Source organism: Carcharodon carcharias, chromosome 13 (genome assembly GCF_017639515.1).
Source record: "Carcharodon carcharias isolate sCarCar2 chromosome 13, sCarCar2.pri, whole genome shotgun sequence".
In the NCBI taxonomy this organism is placed as follows: domain Eukaryota; kingdom Metazoa; phylum Chordata; class Chondrichthyes; order Lamniformes; family Lamnidae; genus Carcharodon; species Carcharodon carcharias.
Window position 1 is genome coordinate 71,241,060 of NC_054479.1, and position 16,438 is coordinate 71,257,497.

Below are 16,438 nucleotides of genomic sequence, written 5' to 3' on the forward strand. Positions count from 1 at the left end.
CAAACTAAATTTAAAGAGAAGGGGGGGAAATTTTAAGGAACCGTCGCCGCAGGGCTTGCGGCAGGGCCACAAAATGTGGCACAAAATGTCCATCGACTTTGATGGGACTGGAAAATCCCGCAGGCACGAGAGGCTGTAAAATTCCTCCCAAAGATTCCCTCACAACCATCTCAACATAACATACCACTACTGTGAAACTGAGCTCTCTTAAATCAAGGTTATCTCACAACTGCCAGAAGGGACTCAACAAACCTCATTATTAATAGCATCTCTGGCTTTGCTGCAGCCAACCTGATTTTTCTATCATTATTGCTTTATTTGGACAGACTTCAGTTCACATTTTAATCGTTATCCTCTCAGATATCAGGGGATATCCAAATAATGGAATGTGACCTGTTTCAAATACATCGCGACTGCCTGGCCTCCCATAAACTGATGTTGTCACTTTGGTTTTTGATGTAGAATGTCAGACAGGATGTTAAGAACAAAATTCACAAAGTGTTCTGCCGGGGAGAGGGAAAAATAAATAATGCTTCTTGGAGACTGGCCAAAGAATCTTTTAGAAATAGGCGAAATGTATGATTGAAAAATATACACCCACTTTCAAATGTTACTGTGGACTTTGTTTTTCTAAAACTGGAGTGGTCAAGGTCAATAGAATGGGGCATCAACAAAGATGATGAGTGGGTGGCATAATGAAGCAAATCAGGATGATGACAACATGGTGTTCTTAAAAGTTGATGGCTGCAGCTGGGATGGAAAAAGTGAGAGAGGGGTTTTTAATGTCAGAAAAATAAAATGAGTTAGAGCCACTGATGAGTTCTAACACAAAGAGAAGCATCACAAAAAGTCAAAAAATGAGAAAAGGCCATTTTTCTCATCAGACTTGATTCTCTTCCACTTGTTTTGCCTGGCCCGGATTCAATGTCTACTACCTCGCCTGGCAAGTTACTCTAAATGTTTCTCAAAGAACTTTTTCTAATGCACAATTTTTAATTTATTCATCACTACTTCTAAACATGTACCCCCTCAATCCACTGACCTTCATAACACTGAGTCACACAATCTATTCCAATACTTTACCTGTTTCAGCATGGTTCCTGCTTTACCCTTCTCTCTAAACTAGAATCACAGAATGATTACAGCACAGGAGGCCATTCAGTCCATCATATCTGTGCCAGCTCTCTAAAGGAATAATTAACTGAGTGCCATCCCCTGCCTTCTCCTCCTGGCCCTTCATATTCTTTCTTTTCAGGCAACAATCCACTTCCCTTTTGAAAGCCTCGATAGACCCTGCTTCCACCACACTCTCAGGGAGTGCTTTCCAGATCTAACCACTTGTTGTGTGAAAACGTTTTTCCTCATGTCACCTTTGCTTCTTTTGCCAATCAACTTAAATCTGTGCCCTCTGGTTCTCGATCCTTCAACCAATGGAAAGAGTCTCCCCCAATCTACTCTGTCCAGACCCCTCATGATTTTGAATCTCTCTATCAAATCTCGTCTCAACCTACAACTGGTTTATGACCTCCGCAAAAGGATTTTGCAAGTATACGCCAGGTCTCAGGACAGCTGAATTTGTGCCAAGGCAGTCTCAGGTGCTGTTTACGGTATAGTGCCAGAGATGTGCACCAGGCCAGTGTGCTGATGGATATTCCTTGAGGATGTCATCTGTTATTTTAATCAAGTCCTTTTCAAAAAAAAAACAATGTTCTTTTTAGCTCCCACTATCTTGCTTCTGCGATTTGTAAGATGCACTGCTCAAACAACTTGCCCACAAGGTTTCAGCAATAGGGCTTTAACTAGCTGTAAGTCCACAGCAGCCTGGGCTGACTTATCCTTAAATTTTTCCAGTCACTCCTCGCTTATTTCCTTCTCTGTGGGGAAATGCTTCTGTGCAGCTCAGAGGTAGTCTATAACAGAAAATGTTGCAAATGTTTAGTAGGTCAGGCAGCATCCAAGTCCCACCTGTTGAATATTTGCAGCATTTTTTGTTCAGATTTGAGGCTTCCTGCTGTATTTTGCCTGTGTAAAACCATTTCTCCTCCTCTCTGTGCAGCTTTTTTTTAAACCAATTCTCTTAAATCTGGGCCCCCTGGTTACCAGCCCTCCAGATAGCAGAAACAGTTTCTCATTATTTATTCCATCAAAGCCCCCTAGTTCACTCTATGTGCTAAAATCATAACAAACTGCAATTACATAGCCAGTGTCTTCAATGTTTGACAAGTTGGCTCTAGTTTCTTTACTTCTCAGCAATGAAAAATTTCAACTCAGGTAAAATCTCTCTCTGTGCATTAGCTAAAAGACTTTCCAAGAACCATATGAGCTCCCCCAACTGTCTATTCTCTGGCAGACATGGCCTAATGCATTATTAGAGCAGACAGAATTGAACTGAGTGAAATAAATGGAAATACTGATTGAAAAGATTGACTGGAAAGCATAAATGGCAAACTGATTGCTAACTTACAGTTTGTTCCCAATGCAATTGTTATAGAACCTGGCACTAAAAATCTATCAAAACATGAAGCTTGAATGGGAAAATACAGAATGTGTTGTGGCATGGAGCCAGACACATCAGGAGAGGCCAATTTCAATCTCTGGTCCTTATTGTTAGCTCTATGCCAGGTTAAGGAGGCAAAAAGATAGAGTCCAGATTCCAGGCGGAATTTAGAAAATTCAGAGGGGAAGTGATAAAAATACAAAAGAGAAACAAAGAAAGAGTATGAGTAGAGGCTGGCAGTCAACATAAAAGAGAATCCAAAAGACATCTCCAGGCACAGAAAAAGGTAGTAAGAGGAAGAGTGGACTCAATTAGGGGATCAAAAAGGGGATTGGAGGAAGAGGGCATTGTTGAGAAACTAAATGAGTACTTTGCATCTCTCTTCACCAAGGAAGAAGATGCTGCCAAAGGCACAGTGAAAGAGGAGGTGGTTGAGACACTAGATGGGCTAAAAAATCGATAAAGAGGCGATATTAGAAAGGTTGCCTGTGCTTAACGTCACCATGATCAAATGAGATGTATCCAATGATACTGAGGGACGAGAAGGTTGATGAAGGCAATGGGGTTGAAGTGGTGTTCGTGGACTTTCAAAAGGCATTTAATAAAGTGCCACATTGCAGGCTCATCAGCAAAGTTAAAGCCTGTGTAATAAAAGGGACAGTGGCAGCATGGATATGAAGATAGCTGAGTGGCAGGAAACAGAGAGTAGGGTTGTTTTTCAGACTGGAGGAAGATATGTAGTGGGATTCCCCGGGGTTCATCGTTTACCTTGAACCATTCAGCCTGTCGAGCATGCACCAGCTTTCTGCAAGAGCAATTCAGCTCGTCCCACTACCCCCACTTTTTGAGCGTAGCCCTGTAATTTTTTTTTCTTCAGGTACTCATCCAATTTCATTTTGAAAGCCATAAGTGACCCTGCCTCCACCATGTTCTCAGGCAGTGCATTCCAAATCCTAACCACTCACTGTGTAGAAATAATTTTCCTCATGTCGCCGTTGCTTCTTTTGCCAATTACCTTAAATCTGTGTCCTTTTGTTCTCGATCCTTCCACCAGTGGGAACAGTTTCTTCCTATCTACTCTGCCTAGTCCCCTCATGATTTTGAACACCTCAATCTAATCTCCTCTCAACCTTCTCTTCTCCAAAAACAAGTCCCAGCTTTTCTAATCTAGCCATACAACTGAAGTCTCTCATCCCTTTAAGCTATTCCCATGAATCTTTCCTTCACCCTCTTTAAAGCCTTCACATCCTTCCCGAGTGTATGCCTAGAATTGGACACAACACTCCACTTTAGGCTGAACCAGTGCGTATCAAGGTTCACCATGACCTCCTTTCTTTGTACTATATGGCTCTTCATTCCTGGGTCGAGAGAAATCCCAGGTCCACAAATCCCGTTCAGGAAAAAGAGCCCCAGACGATCAGATTTTCATTCTACAGGGATGGGTGTTAACAGGAGTTAGGTCCGCCGACCCTGAAAACAATTCAGCGGCAGCACAGGGGTTACCAGTTGCAGAGGCAGGCTAGTCGAAAGCCCGCCCTTGGTGATCTAACACTTTGTCCTAACTGCAAAAATAACACTAAAACACCAAAGGCCCTCACCCCACATACACTTCCCATGCCCCATCCATGCAGCCCATGCCACCTCATGCCCTCCACCAACCCATATGGCCCTTTATAGCCCCTGTGCTAACTTAGTGCCAACTCATGCCAACCCATGCCCCTACCACCCTTTGCCCTTATGCACTCCACCCCATCTCATCCAGTAGCACCCAGGGCAGACCTCAGGACCCATATTGAGGGGAAATAAAATAAAGTTCTAAGTGTCTACTGATGAATTACTCTCATTGATAAAAACCCATTCATTGCATTTAAATTCCTTCAACCACTTAATCTGTTATAACAACATGCAATTGTATTCACAGTCCCATCACTTCAAAGACTTTATAAGCACTTGAAGCTGCCAATCAAACTGTGAACCAACAGGCATCCCACTTTGATAAGGATAGGTTGTGAAATCAATCATGCAGCACAATTTATATAGTAATAGCCCTCAGGCTTATGTTGCCAGACAGAGTGACATAATAAGCGCTGTTTTGTTTTAAATCTGCTGCAGATTTTTTTTTTTAAATTTAAAGGCCAGGAGATTTAAATCCCTTAACAGCATTAAAGTTCTAATGAGCTTTCACAGCTCCCTTGACAGTTCCAATCAATTTGACAGTTGCAATGAGTTTATCCACTTTTTACACATGCCAATGTCTACTTTTAACAATCCCAAAGGACATCTGACCTCTCCCAAAGGTGTCCCTGTACCTATCGAAAATGGTGCCCCTACCTCCGCAAAGATCCACTAATTTTAGATTTTCTCCTGATAGGTACAAAGTGCATAAATTGAGTTTTGGACATCCCGCTAGCGAAAATAGGATCTGACTGTAGGCAGTTGCACTTTAACATGTGCAGCTGCCTACACACAATGTATAACCTGCCCTGTTCCTCCGCTCCCTCCCCCACTGGTGAAAATGGTGGGTGCCAGAATCAGGCACAAATGGATAAGCTGGAGACCCTGTCCCTTGTGCAAAAAGTTAGGCCTATGCCTCTATTTATAAAGCCCAGGGTCCTGTATGCCTTTGATCATTTTTTCAATCTGCTCTGTCACCTTCACCAATTTGTGCACATTTATCCCCAGCTCTCTGTTCCCTGCACTCCTTTCACTCCCTTATTTTATATTGTCTCCCCTTGCTCTTCCTACCAAAATTTATCACTTAACACTTCTCTGCATTAGACTTCATCTGCCACGTGTCTGCACATTCCACCAGCCTGACTACATCCTCTCAGAAGTATATCACTATCCTCCTTACAGTTCACAACACTTCCAAGTTTTGCGTCATCTGTAAATTTTGGAACTGTGCCCTGTATATCCAAGTCTAACTCGTTAATATATAACAGGAAAAGCAGTGGCTCCAGTACTGACCCCTGGGGAACCCCTCCCTCCAGTCAGAAGTACAACTTTTTATCAATATTTTCTGTTTTCCATCACTCAGCCAAATTCCTATCCATTCTGCTATTGTTCCTTTATTCCATGAGCCTTAAGTTTTCTCGCAAGTCTGTCGTGCAGCCCTTTATCAAATGCCTTTTAGGAGTCCACGTACACCACATCAACAGCATCAACCTCCTATGTTACCTCTTCAAAAAACTTGATCAAATTAGTTAAACACAATTTTCCCTCAACAATCAATGCTGTATTTCCTTCATTAACCCGCTTTTGTCCATGTGACTATTAATTTTTTCCCAAATTGTTTGGCTGTAACTTCCGAAGTGTCGGAAAGTGCTGGCCCGCAGGAATTAGAAGAAATAAGTATATGCCTGCAGGCCACAGCAAAGTCTAGCTCAGCGTATTCAAGCACTTGCAGCCATAAAGATGTTAAGTTTAAAGGGCCAGGGAAATGGGCAGGCCGGGGTTCCAGGTTTTTTTGGGGGCGGGGGTGGGGAAATTGGAGGTTGTTGGTAGGGGGCAGGGGAGAGAAAATCGGAGGTCGGGGTTTGGGCAGGTCGGGGAGGAGTCCTGTGGGGCTGGTCTGGGTCTTCACAATGTGTACCCAGAAGTTAGAAGAGGTTTTAATTCTTTTAAAGTTTCTGAGTAATTATTGGTATAACCCCAGCGGAACCATTTGAAGTTTGCAATTTAAACCGCATTTTCAGATGGCTCCCAGCTCAGCTTCTGGGCAATTGCCATGCAAGCCCTTACATGGGAATGTGCCACAGGGATTCCCCAGTGCATCATAGGGGTATCCCCCAAATTGGACGCCGGGGAGCTTGGAGGTTATGGGCCTATGTTTCTCGAAGCTTCCCCACCACTGAAGTGAAACTGACTGGCCTGTACTTGTTGGGCTTATCTTTACAGCTTTACAGCCCCTTTTGAACAAGGGTGTAACATTTGCAATTCTTCAGTCCTCTGGCACTACCCTATATCTAAGGAGGATTGGAAAATTATGGTCAAGCCTCTGCAATTTCCACCCTTACCTCCCTCAGGATTCTCGGATGCAACCAATCTGTTCTAGTGACTTACTAACTTTAAGTATAACCAGAATTTCTAATAATTCCTCCTTATCAATTTTTAGCCCATTCACTATCTTAATTACATCCTCTTTCAATCTGATTTTGACAGCAACTTCTTCTTTGGCAATGATACATTAAGTACCTGAGCCATGCTCTCTGTTTCCTTGCATACATCTCTTTTTTGGTCCCTAATCCACCCCACCTCTCCTCTTCCTACCCTTTTGCTATTTACATGCCAATAAAACTTTTAGGTTCCCCTTTATGTTTGCTGCCAGTCCCTTCTTATTCTCTCTCTTTGGCTCTTGTTTCCTTTGCCTCTGAATTTTCTATATTCAGCCTAGTTCTCACTTGTATTTTCAAACTGGTTTCTGTCACATTCACCCTTTTACTGCTGCATTTTACTCAATCTCCTTCGTCATCAAGGGATCTGTCTTTTTTGCTCTACCTTTTCCCCCCATGGGGGTATACCTTGACTATACCCAAGCCACCTCCCCTTTAAAGGCAGTCCATTTTTTTATAATAGTTTTGCCTGCCATTTTTTCATTCCGCTCTTATCAAGTCCATTCTCAAATCAATGAAATTAGCCCTCCTCCAATTAAGTATTTTTACTCTAGATTGCTTCTTGTCTTTTTCCACGGCTAATCTAAACCTTATGATACAATGATCACTGTTCCCTAAATGCTCCCCAACTGATACTTGACCCACCTCGTTCCCCAGAAACAGATCCAGTAACTTAGCTAATTTTTGATTTCTGCAGGGAGTGTGTGGCAGGTGCTGAAGTGCTTTTTGCTGTCTTCAAGGCTTCTGCACAAACCAGCTACTCCAAGCCATGCAGGTGTAGTAAGCATTCCGCTTGCAATATAACCTGACCTGGAGAATGGACGAAAACTAATCACACAATACGACAGCCACAAATAGGAGAGATCTTGTGCTAACTTCTCATGAGTGATAATATGGGAAATTTATTATCTGCAATAAATCAGAGGAAGTGTCATGTTACAAATTTACACCATTGGATGTCAAATTTACATTTCGAACCCTTCAGTCTCCCCAGCAGGTCTTGGTAGTGTTCCTACCTCCGGGTCAGAAGCTCCAGGTTAAAGTCCACATCAGGACTTGTTGACCATAGAAGAAGAGTTCATGATGCAGTTCAACAGGCTGATAATCAGCCCAGGAACCCTTCTACTACCTCCCCACTATTCCCCGTAGGGGGAGAAAAGTGCATGTAAAATTACACTAAAAAAGTCCTCCCAGCTCCTGATTTTACCTTAAGATAAAAGCACAAAACTGCGGATGCTGGAAATCCAAAACAAAAACAAAAACAAACCCAAAATCCACAAACAGGACTGTCCTGGCAGACCGATCATGTTAGCCTGCCCCTGCTCCACAGAACTCATTTCTTGCTATCTTGACTCTATTCTCTCTCCCCTTGTCCAGTCCCTTCCCACCTCCATCCGTGATTCCTCTGACAACCTACATCATATCAACAATTTCCAGTTCCCTGGCCCCAACCGCCTCCTCTTCACCATGGACGTCCAATCCCTCTACACCTCCATCCCCCACTGGGATGGTCTGATGGCCCTTAACTTCTTCCTCAAACAGAGGCCCAAACAATCCCTATCCGCCACTACTCTCTGTCTGGCTGAATGTGTTCTCACACTGAACAATTTCTCCTTCAACTTTTCTCACTTCCTCCAAATAAAAGGTGTGGCCATGGGTACCAGCATGGGCCCCAGCTATGCCTGTCTCTTTATGGGGTATGTGGAACATTCCTTGTTCCAGTCCTACTCCGGCCCCCTCCCACAACTCTTTCTCCAGTACATCGATGATTACTTCGGTGCTGCTTCATGTTCTTGTCTGGACCTAGAAAAATTTATTAATTTTGCTTCCAATTTGCACCCCTCCATCACTTTCACATGGTCCTTCTCTGACACTTCCCTTCCTTGACCTCTCTGTCTCAATTTCTGGTGACAGACTGTCCACCAATAACCATTACAAGCCTACCGACTCCTACAGCTACCTCGACTATAGATCCTCACACCCCGCTTCCTGTAAGGACTCCATCCCATTCTCTCGGTTCCTTCGCCTCCGTCGCATCTGTTCTGATGATGCCACTTTCAAAAACAGTTCCTCTGACATGTCTTCCTTCTTCCTTAACCAAGGTTTTCCACCCATGGGGTTGACAGGGCCCTCAACTGTGTCCGGCCCATCTCCTGTGCATCCACCCTCACACCTTCCTCTCCCTCCCAGAAACATGATAGGGTCCCCCTTGTCCTCACTTATCACCCCACCAGCTTCCGCATTCAAAGGAACATCCTCCGCCATTTCTGCCAACTCCAGCATGTTGCCACCACCAAACACATCTTCCCTTCAACCCCCCGACAGCACTCCGCAGGGATCGTTCCCTCCGGGACACCCTGGTCCACTCCTCCATCACCCCCTACACCTCAAACCCCTCCCACGGCACCTTCCCATGCAACCACAGAAGGTGCAACACCTGCCCCTTAACTTCCCCTCTCCTCACCTTCCAAGGGCCCAAACACTCCTTTCAAGTGAAGCAGCATTTCACTTGCACTTCCCTCAATTTAGTCTACTGCATCCGTTGCTCCCAATGCGGTTTCCTCTACATTGGAGAGATCAAACGCAAACTGGGTGACCGCTTTGCATACACCTTCGGTCTGTCCACAAGCATTACCCAGACCTCCCTGTCGCTTGCCATTTCAACACTCCACCCTGCTCTCATGTCCACATGTCCGTCCTTGGCCTGCTGCAGTGTTCCAGTGAAGCTCAACGCAAACTGGAGGAACAGCACCTCATCTTCCAACTAGGCACTTTACAGCCTTCCGGACTGAATATTGAATTCAACAATTTTAGATCATGAACTCTCTCCTCCATCCCCACCCCCTTTCCGTTTCCCCTCACTTTTTTTTCCAATAATTTATATAGATTTTTCTTTTCCCACCTATTTCCATTATTTTTAAATTTATTTCCATCCATTGTTTTATCTCTACCTTTTAGCCTTTTTCGATTCCTTCACCCCACCCCCACTAGAGCTATCTGTACCTTGCTCGTCCTGCTTTCTACCCTTAATTAGCACATTCCTTAGATAATATCACCACCTTCAACACCTCTTTGTCCTTTTATCTGTGACACTTTTGGTTATCTCCACCTATCACTGTACCTCTATCCAGCTCTACTTGTCCCAGCCTCACCCCTTAAACAGCTTATATTTCACATCTCTTCTATTTTTACTTAGTTCTGTTGAAGGCTCATTTGGACTCGAAACGTTAACTGTGTTCCTCTCCGCAGATGCTGCCAGACCTGCTGAGTTTTTCCAGGTATTTTTGTTTTTGTCCTGATTTTACCTCCTTGGCACTGTAGAGCAACATTCTTACAAGCAAGTGAGAAACTTAGTGGCACAGGCATTGTCATCTTACCTTGCAAATTTACTCACAGGTTCAGCTCAACTAAAATGTGCCAAAGCATGACAGCACCCAATTCAATAACCCAGCACAGTCTCCAATTCACATCTTGGACAATGGGACATGTTTGTAAAGATATTCAGTGGTCAAAAGGCTTCGGTTATTTGGCAAGTCAAAAAGAAAGTCAACAAAATTCCTATGGAGAGCATCCAAGCAAGAAAACCATGTAATCATCATCACCAACAACAAAATACTGGGAAGATTAAAGCCATTATGTTTGATGCCCCGCAGTAAACTCCATTCCCTGCCCATTGGTTCCATCCCTGGCAATTGTCTTAAGCTGAGAAAGATCACATGCAGGTGTGGTATTGACCCTGAGATGAGTTTTCAACCATATAACCGCACCATCACTAAGACTGCCTATTTTCATCTCCATCACATCCCTCGACTTTGCCTCTGTTTCAGCTCACCTTCTACTGAAACCCTCATCCAGGTCCTTGTTCCCTCTAGACCTAATTATTCCAATTCACTTCTGGCCAGCCTCCTAACTTCCACTCTACGTAAACTGGAACTCATCCAAAACTCTGCTACCTGTATCTTACCTCATTCCAAATTTCATCCACCCATCACCTCGGCACTCACTGGCTTCAATGGCTCTCTATTCAACAATGTCTCAATTTTAAAATCATCATCTTTGTTTTCAAATTCCTCCATGGACTCGCCCCTCCTTATCTCTGTACTCTCCTCCAGCCCCACAACCCTCAGAGATATCACACTCCTCTCTTCTAGCCTCTTGTGCATTCCTGATTTTATTTGCTCTACACTGGTGGCTTTCAGCTGCTTTGGCCCAAAGCACTGAATTTCCTCCCTAAAACCCCATCTCTTTTTTCAAAGTGCTCCTAAAAACCTGCTTCCTCAAACAAGTATTTGGTCATCTGTCCCGTATCTATTTCAGTGGCTCAGTGTCAAAAACTTTTGTACTGATATTGCTCTTGTTAAGCGTCTGGAGGTGTCTTAATATTAAGTGTGCTATATAAACGAAAGTTGGTCATTTTTTCCTCCTAAAACTATGTAAATGGTCCTCAGTAATTTGGGGAGACCACTCACCTCTTGACAAAATCGGGTCGTTGGACCATCTTCAGCAGGTTCAGCAAATTCTGTCCATGGCAACTTTTCTCTGGTGCAGAAGGCAAAGGGCATAGCTACAAAAAGAAACATTGCAGTGATTTACTCAAAGGACTACAACTCAGCACTGCTCCAAATGGGTGCTCAAAAAGATGCTTGCGATAGGTCAGCGTCACGGGGAGCAGGGTCTCGGGCAGGGCGGGGAGAGCTGGTGCCTCGGGCGGACGCCTCGGCTGGGCGCGGGGCGGGCTTACTAATTCAAACATAAAACAAAGTCTGGCATAATCACATAATGATACAATTCTTTGGTAAGCTATCCAATTAGTCCTGTTCTCCTGCTCCTTCCCCAATGTCTAATAAATTGGGCCCCCATCAGGTTATCTATCCAATTCCCTTTTCAATCTCCCTCCATGAAAGGCAACAAATTGTATTGGTATAGCACCTTTAGAGTAATGGTTGAATGGGCATGAAAGTGCCATTGGTTGGCATAGAGGCTGTGAAGGACCATGGTGGGATGGATGGAGGGGCATAGGTTGGCAAGGGGGGGGTCATGGGTAAGGCTTTTTGATCTTATCTTTCAAAAGGTTTCTTCATTCAGACTATGGTTCATGACACCTTTGAGGGACTGTGAACAACAAGTCTTTCAAACCTGGCCTGACTCCATGAAAATTGTGAGGGACTAAGAGATGCCTGATGACATGGAGCCAGCCGGGACAGGAATGCAGGGTGCTCTGCACCACGCTTATCCAGTGCTGACAAAAAAAATTGGGGAGTGCCAGGAATGGGGCCAGGAAACCTGGCATCGGGTCCAGTCCACCATATTTTAAGGTTTGCGGAATCTCCCCTATTCTGTGAAAATCCAGCCCTATATCTTCAGTCATTCAGAGACCTCTGTACCCGAATCATCTCTTGTTTAAAAGCCTCCCATTATTCCATGATTGTCTTGCCTACCAATTTTTCATTCAAATGGACATGGACCAGATCTCTTTTCAACTCACTGAAGTTAGCCATCTACCAATCAAGTACCTTTATCCTTGACTGTACCGTACCCTCCTCCGTAACTATTCTAAAGCTGATGAGCACTTGGCATGTCATAACATTCAAGGCTATGGGCCAAGTGCTGGTAAATGGGATTAGATAGGTAGGTCAGGGGTTTCTCACGTGTCGGTCAGATTCGATGGGCTGAAAGGGCTCTTCTGCACTGCGATTCTGATGAGATCATGATCACTATTCCTCAAATGCTCTCCCATTGAAACATGCTTCACTTGCCTCATTTCATTCCCCAGAACCAGATCCGGCTCAGCCTCCATCCTCACTGATCAGGAAAGTTTTTCTGTGCATATTTCAGGAATTCCTTTGTTTTTGCCCTTTACACTGTTACTTTCTCAATCTTTTAAGACAATCAAAGCTTCCCCCATTATTACAATGCTGCATTTCTTACACCTTCCTATAATTTGTCTGCAAATTTACTCCTCTATATCTTTCCCACTAATTTGGTGGCCTAAAATATACACCTAACAGTTTAATAGTTTCTCTATTGTTCCTTCATTCTAACCAAATAGGTTCTCTCTTTGACCCCTCAACTACATCATCATCTCCAGTGCGATATAGGTTTATTTTGACCAATGCTGCTGACACCCTCTCCCTTCCTTATCATTCCTGAACTTGTAGCCGTAATATAAAATCCATAATCTTGCTTTTTTGAGCTAAGTCCCTATGATTGCTACTATATCACAGTCCCAATCGGTGACTCATACCTGCAGCTCCCCAACCTTGTTTACCAAGCTACACGCATTTACACACATGATCTCCAAACCCATCTTAAACTGTCTTAAATTTCCCCTTTGTCTGATCCCTCCTATTTATAAACTATTTTTTATTCTGGTACTTTTTGTCTCTCCCAGTTCTGTGTACACCAGATTTTTCCCCTCTAATGCTTCATCCAGGTGCTAAACCTCCCCTCACTGGTATTCTGCACTGAAAACTGGAGTGCCACACTCCAGGAGGATTTCTGAACTATATCTGCCTCTTTATACTCTGCTGATGGCCACCCACTCACCATCCTTCTCAACACTCTGCAGGATGATCACCCCCTGGAAAGTGCGCTCCAAGAAATTCTCAGCCTCCCATGTGCCCCGCAATAACTCCAGCTACTCCTCAATCTCAAACACTGAGATTGAATTCGAGCAACTAAAGGCACTGTCTACACATGAGTTATCCAGGTTACGAGGAGCGTCCTGGAATTCCCACACAGCACAGAAATTGCAGCCAATGGGTCACAGCTGTTTCATCAAATCTATCTACTTAAGATATATTCTTAGTTTAATATACTAAATTACTCATTATTTATGTATACCAGATTTGTTAATGCAATTGGATTCCTTTAACATTGTAGCCTCTAATTAGTTAATCTTAATCCCTTCTGAGCGAATTATTTTCTGCTCATTTATATATTTACTGTTGTCCCTTGGTTTAAATTACTGAACTTTCTGACTCATAGAGCAACATGTGACCAGAGGCAAGGTGACACTTGGGGGCGGTTTTATAAATACAAGGGAAGAAGGAATGGGGCGCTTCACCTTCATGGAGACAAGTATGGGCTGCAGACACTAACTACAGTCAACAGATGGAATATCTAACATGGCTAGTCAACAGGGACAAACGACTTCATAATCTGTCTGTCCTGAGGGAGGATCTCTTGAGTGTGCATCTGGTGGAATTCTAGTATTAGCAGAAAAATCCCAGTTTGCAAGCACACTATTACTGAAATGTGCACCTGGGATGCTGTGTCCTTCAGATCGAGGAATACCCTTTAAAATTACAAACTGAGTGAACAGAAAGAACAGGACTTGTACTATCTCAGGACCTCATGATGTCCCAAAGCATTTTACAGCCAATGAAATACTTCGATCACTGTTGTAGAAACAAAACAGCAGCCAATTTGCACACAATTCTAACTCACACAAAAAAATGAGATAATGACCAGATAATCTGTTGTTTGAGGGATAGATATTGGCCAGGAGACTGAGGAGAACACGCCTGCTCTTCAAATAGCTATGAAATCATTTACAGCCATCTGAGTGGACAGACTGGGCCTCAGTCTCATCTGAAAGATAGCACCTCTTACAGTGCAGCACTCCCTCAGTGCTGCATTGGAGCATCAGTCAAGATTACATATTCTAGTCTCAAGTGAGACTTGAACTTACAACCTTCTGACCCAAAGGCAAGTGTGATCCCCACTGAGCCACAGCTGACATAGATGGTTTTGAGATTAGTCCTGTGCTACTGAAGACTGGCAGGAAAATGACCATTTGGCAAGCAGATGTTAAGTAAATCTAGCAAATGAATTGCACAAGAGAATCCTTGTGTGTGTTGGGTGAGCACTGGTTTGCATGTTATACTTTACTGGGCACTTGTATGAAGACAGGGTCACTTACTCCAGGCTTCCTGGAGACATATGATATTCACACCACACATGGCAGCCACTTCCACAATGTCTCCAATTCGTTTCTGAATTGCTGCAACCTGAGGATTTAAAACAAAAGAGAAACAGCCCAGTTACTGTCTGCACAATTAAGGAAAATATATACTTTAAAAAAGTTGCCATCGTTTCACCCTCGGAGATTGAAGCTCCACCAATTCATTCCTCTTATACCTGTTACAGTTCAAAGGTGGTGAAGAAGAATTCTCTAAATGACAAAAGAATGTTAATCTCTGGTTAGTGCCCCATTATTGATATTATGTTCTCGGGAGAACTGTTCCAAAGCTGTGTGGGGCACCATGGTTTCACGAACGGCTGTCATTAATTAGTCAGAAAGAAATTGCACCCCTCCCCCACACAGTGCACACTCGCACTCTCTCTCTATAAACTAAAATCCAATACCAAATACCCAGAATCAAAAGATCAATAGTTTTGAGAATTTTAATGGCGAATGTCACTATCAGATGAAGTCAGGGGTGTGCAATGAAGAGGATAGATTCTGATGGCCTGTTGCCATTGGTGAAAACAAGGGGTAGCCATACATTTAGGAGTCGGCCCTGACTCAGTGACAGCACCCCTAGCTCTGACAGAAGGGTACAGCTTCAATTTCCATTCCAGCATCTTGAACATATAATCTAGGTTAACGCTGTAGTACAGTACTGAGAGAGTGCTGCACTGTGGTAGATGCCATCTTTCCAGAGATGAAGGGAGAGGCAATATATATTAATGGCCCCATATTAAACAGTGTACAGGGACAGGGGGGTCCTGAGAGTCCCTCCAACCCACCCGCACTAGGGCCATCTGCCACTAGCTTGCTTCCCTTAATGTCCCCATTAGCACATCCTTTAGATAATATCACCACCATCAACACCCCTTTGACCCTTTGTCTATGACACCTTTGGCAGTCTCTTCTTGGCCTCCATCTATTACTGGCCCCCTGTTGAGCTCTCCTGTCCCACCCACTTCTACCAGCTTATATTTCATCTAATTTCTATATGTCTTAGTTCTGATGAAGGGTCAAACGGACTCGAAACGTCAACTGTATCCCTCTCAGCAGATGCTGTCGGACCTGCTGAGATTTTCCAGGTATTTTTGTTTTTGTCCTATGCATAGATCTTTGAAGGTGGCTGGACAAATTGAGAGAGTGGTTAGTAAAGCATATGGAATCTTGGGCTTCATAAATAGGGTGACTGAGTACAAAAGCAGAGAGGTTATGCTGAAACTTTATAAAGCTGTGGTTAGGTCCCAGCTAGAATACTATGTCCAGTTCTGGTCACCATACTTTAGGAAGGATGTGAAAGTCCTTGAGAAGGTGCAGAGGAGATTTAGCAAAATGGTTCCAGAGATGGGGGATTTTAGTTACAAGGTTAGGTTGGAGAAGCTGGAAAAGTTCTTGGAGATTGAGGGAAAATTTAATAGAGGTGTACAAGATTATGACAGGTTTAGATGAGGTCAACAAAGTAAAGCTGCTTCGATTCACTGATGGTACAAGGACGAGGTGGGTACATATTTAAGGTTTTGGGCAAGAGATGTAGGGGGAGGATGTGTGAGGAAAAGCTTTTTTTTTTAAATACTGTGAGTGGTAATGACCCAGAACTCATTATCTATAGGGGCGGTGAAAGGTGATTTCAAAAGGAAATTGAATTGACCCTTGAAGGATAGAAACTTGCAGGACAACAGTGATAATAGTGGGGAAATGGGGCAGACTGGATTGCTCTCCAGAGAGCTGACATGGACTCGATGGGCAAACAGGCTCCTTCTGTGCTGTAATGATGCTATGACTCTATGTTAAACTGAGGTCCTTCCTGCCCTCACTGGGGAGCACAGAAGATCCCATGTCATTGTTCAAAGACAATCCGGG

General features: G+C 43.7%; 1 protein-coding gene across 1 annotated transcript in view; it reads right to left on the bottom strand.

Moving 5' to 3' along the window:
* Positions 1 to 16,438, bottom strand: part of upb1 (ureidopropionase, beta) — a 155,173-nt gene that overhangs the window by 120,543 nt on the left and 18,192 nt on the right. Inside the window, exons 3-4 of the mRNA XM_041203549.1 lie at positions 14,534 to 14,621; positions 11,079 to 11,173 (exon numbers count right to left, since the gene is read on the bottom strand). Of these exons, the coding sequence (XP_041059483.1) occupies positions 11,079 to 11,173; positions 14,534 to 14,621 (183 nt within the window). The remainder of the gene's footprint in view (positions 1 to 11,078; positions 11,174 to 14,533; positions 14,622 to 16,438) is intronic.